The 7,365-nt window shown below is 70.4% G+C and overlaps 2 protein-coding genes across 2 annotated transcripts; both read right to left on the reverse strand.

Annotated features, from left to right (window-relative positions):
• Positions 1-409: 409 nt before the first annotated feature.
• On the reverse strand, positions 410-2,843 carry SUOX (sulfite oxidase). The gene is given in 5 exon segments (XM_068410855.1): positions 410-1,179; positions 1,181-1,948; positions 2,324-2,471; positions 2,569-2,611; positions 2,784-2,843. Coding segments are annotated over 4 exon segments (1,611 nt in total). The 5' UTR covers positions 2,601-2,611; positions 2,784-2,843; the 3' UTR covers positions 410-516.
• Positions 2,844-3,327: 484 nt separating this feature from the next.
• RAB5B (RAB5B, member RAS oncogene family) lies at positions 3,328-7,127 on the reverse strand. Its single transcript, XM_068410858.1, has 5 exons — positions 6,882-7,127; positions 5,716-5,867; positions 5,374-5,496; positions 5,172-5,265; positions 3,328-4,912 (listed from the first exon to the last, which is right to left on the reverse strand). The coding sequence occupies exons 1-5, from the start codon at positions 7,042-7,044 to the stop codon at positions 4,797-4,799; spliced, it is 648 nt and encodes a 215-aa protein (XP_068266959.1). The 5' UTR covers positions 7,045-7,127; the 3' UTR covers positions 3,328-4,796.
• Positions 7,128-7,365: the final 238 nt, after the last annotated feature.

Here is a 7,365-nt window from a genome sequence, read left to right on the forward strand (position 1 = left end):
GGGGCCCGGTACCGGGGGGGGGGGGACACACACGGTCCCCATGGGGCCGGGGGGTCCCCTCGGGGCAGGGAGGGCGCAGGGCCCCCGGCGGGGGGGCCACGTCCCATGGGGGGTCCTGGGGGCTGCAGGGTCACGGCCTGGATCCTGTGGGGTCAGGGGGTCCCGTGGGGTCAGAGGGTCCCGTAGGGTCAGGGGGTCCCATGGGGTCAGAGGGTCCCGTAGGGCCAGGTGGTCCCATGGGGTCAGGGGGTCCCGTGGGGTCAGGGGGTCCCAGGGTTACCGGGGGACAGAGGGGTCCCGCGGCGGAGGAGCAGCGGGTCTGTAGGGCCGGGGGAATCCCCCAGGGCCACCCCCCGTCCCCCCCCGTCCCGCTGCCCTCGCGCTGCCCCAGGAAGCCGCGGAGTCCATAAAACTGCGCAATCTTTATGGAGCCACTTTCACACGCCGGGGGCTGTAAACGGCAGCGACCTTCGAGCCGCCGCGGCCGCGGGCGCGCGGGGAAAGCCGCCGGCCGGGTCAGGGGGTGACGGTGACGCGGACGCGGTGCCAGGCGTTGCTGAGGACCCCGCGCAGGTTCCAGATGGGCGCCACGGTGTCGGGCTGCACGTTGTAGCTGCCGTCCACGGCCTTGCAGACGATCTCCAGCTCGGCGCCCGCCGCCACCGGCGCCTGCAGCTCCCACAGCGCCCAGGCCCAGGCGCGCCCCGGGGCCGGCCGCTCGCCCGTCAGCCGCGCCGCGCGCCAGGTCCGGCCGCCGTCCAGCGAGACGTCGACCCGCACCACCTCCCGCCCGCCCCCGCTCCACGCGTAGCCCTTCACCGTCAGCTCCCCGGCCGGCACCGCCGCACCGGGGCGCGGGTGGGTGATGGCCGACTGCACCGGCAGCTCCTGGATGGCCGGTGCCGCCGAGTAGTCCACGGTGTCCCAGTCCACGGAGGGGCAGAAGCCCTTGTAGTCGTTCTGCTGCCAGTGGCTGGGGCTCTCGGCCGGGCTCACGGCCACGCGCCGCAGCCACTTGACGCTGCGGGCGCCCACCACGCCGGGCACCACCACGCGCACGGGGAAGCCGTGGTCGCGCGGCAGCTCCTCGCCGTTCATCTCGTAGGCCAGCAGCACGTCGGCGGCCGGGCTGACGGCGCGGCCGTAGGGGATGGACGCGCCGTACGGGGCCCCCCCCGGGGTCGGCGTCCAGCCCCTCGAAGCACACGTGCCACTCGCCCTCCCGCTCCTCCCCGAAGCCGGCGTGCAGCAGCACGTCCCGCAGCCGCGCGCCGCCCCAGCGCGCCGTGCTGATGGCCCCGATGTCCCACGCCAGCCCCTTGACGGGGCGGACGCGGCTCATCTCGGTGCGGCGGTTGCCGGCGCACTGCAGCGTCGCCGTCACCTCGTGCTTGGGGAAGCGGCTGCGCAGCTCGGCCAGCGACAGCGAGAGCTCCCGGCCCCCCGGCCCCTCCACCCGCAGCCGGTACGAGCCGGGGTCCACCGCCGGCACCGGCAGGTGGTTGCGGGTGAAGAAGAGCTCGTTGGGCGTCAGGAAGCGCTCGGCCAGCAGCTCCGCCGGCGGCTCCGCGTTGAACGGCTTCTGGCTGTTGACGCGCAGCCCGGGGTGCCGGGGGGGGTCCCCGGCGAAGGGGTCCTGGGCGGTGTCGGGGGCCGCCGGCGCCTCCGCGGGGCTCAGCTCCCCCACCTTGTACTCGCGCAGCAGCTCCAGGACGTGGGGCTGGTTGTGGACGGCGTAGAGGGCCCAGAAGGGCTCCAGGGCCCCCCCGGCCGCCAGCAGCAGCTTGTCGGCCCCCCCGGGGTGGAGCTCCACGAAGTCGGTGACGTCGAAGACCTCGGTGCCGTGGGTCACCCAGACGCGGTCGCGGAGGCAGCGGTGCCGCCCCACCTCCTCCCGCGTGTACTGGGGGTACCGGGGGGCGGGGGGGGCCTGGGCCGCCTGGGCCACCTGGGGGACCCCGGCCCCGTCAGCGGGGGGCACTGCCCCCCCCCCCGGGGGTGCCCCCATCACCGGGACCCTGGGGTGTCCCCCCAAACCAGCACCCTGGTGCAGTGACCGCAGCCGGGGGGGACGTGGCACCCCCCGCCCCCCCGCTAGACCGGTCCCAGAGAAGCGGGGGGGTCCCGGAGGATCCGGGCATCCCGGTGCTGCCCCCCCGGGATCCAGCGGCCCCCCCCCCCGCCCCGGGACTCAGCCCCCCCCGGTGTCCCCGTCCCAGGGGAGGACCCGACGGTGTCCGCCCCCCCGGAGGATCCGGGCATCCCGCCACCGCCCCCCCGGGACTCCGCCCCCCCCGGGGCCGCCCCCCCCGCTCCCGCTCACCCGCCGCCGCCGCTCTCCGTAGGCCAGGACGGCGCCGAGGCCCAGCAGTGCCGCCAGCACCGGGGTCGCCCCCCGGGGTACCCGCGCGGCCGGGCTACCGGCGGGGAACCGGGAGCAGGCGCGGCGGGGCGGCGGCAGCGGCGGGAGCCTGCGGGGAGAGCGGAGCTGGGACCGGCCCGGGGCGGGGGGGGGGCGGGGGCGGCGGTACCGGGGTCCGCTGCGAGCCCCGACGGGGCGGCTCCTACCTGCGCCCGGCGACGGCTCGGAGCAGCAGCATCGCGGCGGCACCTGGGCGGGAGAGAGCGGCTGGGGCGGGCACCGGCACCGGGCACCGTTACCGGCGGAGCCCCCCTGGCCCCCCCGGGGGAAAACGGGGCACCAGGGACCCGCGTGGGGCATCCCCGCCCCGGTACCGACCCCCCCCGGTCCCTTCCCGGTCCCGCTCGGCCCCGCCGCGCACCTGCGTTACGGCTCCGGTAACGCGACCTCCCGCCGGTCCCTGCCCCTTTAAGAGAGGGGCGATGGGCGTGGCCTCAAGGGGGGCGAGCCCGCTGGCCACGCCCCCTCCCATAACGGGGGCAGCGTGGGCGTGGCTTCAACCTGCTGCGGGGTCCACCTGTGGCTGCGCTTAAAGGGGCAACACCAGTGGGGTCTTAAAGGGGCAACGCCGCTGGATTTAACGGGCCAGGTCTACAGAGGGTCCCACCACGTTGTTCCCCGTTGGCAACTGCGGGGTGTCCGGTTCTTCTCCCCGGGCGAGTGGCGACCAACACCCGGTGGCCACCGCCCAGTTGGCACCCCGATAAGCGTTATCGGGGCAGGGCTGGGGCCTGGCATGGGCTGCTGGCACGGGGCAGGAGCCAGATGCCAGCAGGCGGGGGAAGGCGCCGATCGATTCACCCCCCACCCCAAACCCTCCCTGAGCACACAGAGGTGGGGGGGGGGTGGGTTTTTTTTCCTTCCTTTTTTGTTGTTTGGTTTTTACTTACATTAAATACAGCGGGTTGAGTTCTGTTACCACGATTGTTATTGTAAATGCGATGGAGGAGCTTTCCCAAAGCCAAAAAAAAAAAGAAAACCCCCAAAATAATAACAATAACCAAGAGAAGCAGAAGAAAAGCTGCAGTGTCCCCGATTTGGTCCAGGGTTTTGGCGAGAAGATGGTGGAGGGGGGGCAGGGGGGGAGATGTGGGGCTGCCGGCACGGCCTGGGCAGGGGTGAGGGTCACGGGGGGGGACTGGAGTCCCCAGCCCCACACCCTGGTTAAATACAAGCCACCGACTCGGGGGGGCTTTGCCAGCCGGACCCCGGCGCCAGAGGAGACGCAACCGTTGCCCACGTGGCGGCACGAGGCTCTGCCGGCAGCGGCACAGCACCGGCAGCCAGACCCGCTGCCCCGCGGCGGGGAGGGGGTTTATCCACCCGCGGGCTCTGCCCCGCCGTGGGGGGCTTCATACGAGACGGGTCCCTCCGCCCCAGGGAGCGAGCGGGTCCCACGCTGACCCACGGCCCTGGGGGCTCCCCAGAGCCCCCCACCCTGCAGGCAGGACCCCGGGGGGGGGGGGTGGGAGGCCTGGCCTGACCCCAAAGCCCCACGGACAGAGGGGACAGACAGCCCACTCATCCACGCCTCAACCGGGGGTTTCTCCGGCCCCGGAGCTCCTTTGGGAAAGCAGAAACAAACCCACGTCAGCCCCGAGCCCCCCGGGGGGGCACCAAGGGCAGCAAACCACGGCGCAGCCCCACGGGACCTTTCCGGGACCAAAGTGCAAACGGGAGACGCTCCTCGCCCGCGGGGACGGGGACGAACCGCGGAGCCGGAGGAGAGATGGCGGGGAAGGGGCGGCCGCGGCGGCTCCACGGCCAGCGGGGTCGGGCAGTTGCCCCCGCCCCTATAAAACCCCCCCAGGCACTTCCGATCCTCCAGCGAAAAAGGCCACCTCGGAAGAAATGAAGGACACTGCAGCTTCCCTCCCCCCCCGAGAGCCAAAGAAACAGGAGGGGGGGAAAAAGAAAAGAAAATGACCAAGCAATCCCTGCCAGCCCCCTGGGAACCCCCCGCGGCGCCCGGGGGCTCCGGTGCCAGCTGGGACACCACAACGTGAACCCCCGAGGCCGCCGCCACCCCCCGGGGCTCTGGGAACCCCGGAGGGAGCGAAGCGGGGGGGAGGTGGGCGAGGGAGGAGGGGGGGGTCGGAGCATCGGTCGCTATTTGCACCTATAATACAAAGTGAAGAAGAGTTTGTTGTTTTCGGAAGTTAAAGTCCGCGGCTGATGTCGTTCCAGCGCCGTCGGGAGGGTGGTCACGGGTCGGGGGGGTGGTGGTGGCTTCGAAGCATTAAAAAGTGCAGTTAGAGGGAGCTCTGGGGAGGGCCGGGGTCCAGCCGGGGGCTCGGTGTGCCGGGGCGGGGGTGAGGCGCGGTGGACGGGGTGGAGGTGACGTCTCGGCTCTTCCTCGCGCGGTGGCGGCCCCTCAGTTGCTACAGCACTGGCTCCGGCTCTGCTGGCTCTGCTCGTGCAGGTCCACGCCGCGGCTCCTGCCCGCCGCGCCGCTCGTGCTCTGGGGCTCGCTCTTTGGCAGCTTCTTGGCTGCAGGGGGGAGAGATGGGCGGTGGGAGCGGGACGGGGGGTCGCCCCGTGGCCAGGACCCTGCCCCGAGCACCCCGGCGCTCCCCCGGTTTCCCCTCGGGTGCCAGCCCCGGCGCTGAGCCCCGGTAGCCCATGGCACAGGAGCCACGGTGGCCACAGGGCACGACAGGCACCAGCCCTGCTCAGCCACCCTACAAGCCCTGGGCAGGGGGGCTGCAGCCCAGGCAGACCCTCCCCACAGCCCCCCCCGGCGCCTCACCGATGGCCAAGAAGAGATCGTTCACGTTCATCGCCGTCTTGGCCGACGTCTCCATGAACAAGAGGCTGTTGTCGTCCGCGTAGGCCTGCGCCTCCTGCAAGAGACCGGCCCCGGGTGAGGGCCCGGTGGCCACAGCCCCGGCACGTCCCCCCACGGCAGCGCCGGGGATGGGCAGGGGGGCTCGCGCCGGCCTGACGCTCACCTCATACTCCACCATGCGCTTGCTGGCCAGGTCGGCCTTGTTGCCCGCGAGGGCGATGACGATGCTGGGGCTGGCTTGTCTCTGCAGCTCCTTCACCCATGTCTTCGCCCGGGCAAACGTTTCCTAGGAGCAGAGGTGGGAACTCAAGGCTCGTCCCACCGCTGCGCTGCAAGGCGGGCGTCTTAGAGGGACCACCGCTACGGCGAGAGCCTCCTGCGAGGAGGTGGCACCCGGGAGCCCCCCCTGTGGCCACCAGCCCCCCCCCCGGGGCCACCAGCCCCCCCCCCGGGGCTCGCGGGCAGTTTAACCGCGGTGCCCGGCGGGCGCGGAGGGGGACCCTACCTGGTTGGTGATATCATAGACCACGATGGCAGCTTGTGCCCCCCGGTAGTACATGGGGGCCAGGCTGTGGTATCTCTCCTGCCCGGCCGTGTCCCAGATCTCAAACTTTACCGTCGTGTCGTCCAGGCACACGGACTGTGTCAGGAACGCCGCTGCGGGGACGAGAGACGGCGTCAGGGCCACGCCGGGCAGGGGGGACCCTCCCCGCGCCCCCAGCCCGGCCCCGGGGGACCTGGGGGCACCCTGACGCCGCGGCCGGCTCCGGGGCTGGCAGAGCCTGGGAGCCACATCGAGCCCAGTCCGGTGATTTGGGTCAATTCACCCATTTTGGGGCTGATTTGCCTGTTTGAGGGCGGGGGTTGCCCATTCTGGGGGGTTATTCACCACTTGGGGGGGGCTGTTCACCCATTCTGGGGTTTCTCCCTTCGCAGGAAGAAGCTGCCAATAAAATACAGCTGAGAAACCTCATCTCGTAGCACTTTGTAATAAATGGCCACTAATTAATACTAAATTACAACGAATCCTTTATGAAATTACAGATCACATCCACGCCAGATCAGTGTCGAAAAACAGGCTTTTCTGCCCGTTGAATCACTCATTTTTTAACACCCCCACCTGCTTTTTTTTTTTTATTTTTTCCCCTCAACTCTTCAAGAGCAAAAAAAAAAATAAAAAAAGGACAAAATGGGCAAAAAGCCACAAAAAAAAAGAAAATATCCAATATCCTTCTTACAGAAACCTGCGTTCACAGGAGGAACCTGCAGAGGAAAATTCCTGTCTTACTTTCACCTGCATCACCCGGGTTTGCTGTTGTGTCCCCCCTGCACGATGTTTTAAGATGAAATTTGCCCTTTTATTAGCATTTTTTTAAAAAAAACCCAACATCTGGGGTTATCTGGGGATGGGTGAGGGCTCCCGCAGCGGCTGCAGCCCGGGGACCACCATGGCGGCACCACCCGCCACCGCGAGCCCACAGCTCGAGGCACGGGGACCGTGGCCAGAGCCACGTCCCGTGGCCGCGGGGCTCGAAGCCCGGCGGGGGCTCGTGTTGGATGGGAAATAAAACCAGTGCGAGGCGAAGCCGTGGGGAGGGGGCTGGGGGCACCTGGGAGGGGGCTGCGGGCACCCGGGAGCGTCACCCGAGGGTCCCCGAGCCCCCGACTCACCGCCGATGGTGCTCTCCTGGTACTCGTGGAACTGGCCCTTGACGAAGCGCAGCACCAGGCTGGATTTCCCCACCGCCGACTCGCCCAGCAGCACCAGCTTGAACTGGCAGATCTTACTGGCTTGGGACTGCCCGTTCGGCCTGGCGGCCCCTCGGCTGGTCATGGCCCGGGTGCTGCCGGCGCCGCGCGCCCTGCGAACCGGAGAGCCGGGGAGGCACCGAGGCGGCGGCGGCGGCGCGGGGCAGGGGCTGGGCGCGGGGCGCTGGCCTTCGGTCCGCTCGCTGTCCTGGGGGGAGGAGAGCGCCGTGGGCACGCTGAGCGCACGGGGCACCACGGCCCCACGCCCCCGCGGCACCGTCCCGCGGTCTCTCCCCGGGGTCTCTGCCCCCACGTGGGGTCCATGCCCCGGTGCCCCGCAGCACCACGTGGCACCGAGCCGCCGGCCACCGCTCCGCTCCCCCCGGTCTCCGTTCCAGGGGGATTT

The sequence above is a fragment of the Nyctibius grandis genome, chromosome 11 (genome assembly GCF_013368605.1).
Source record: "Nyctibius grandis isolate bNycGra1 chromosome 11, bNycGra1.pri, whole genome shotgun sequence".
Classification (NCBI taxonomy): Eukaryota; Metazoa; Chordata; class Aves; order Nyctibiiformes; family Nyctibiidae; genus Nyctibius; species Nyctibius grandis.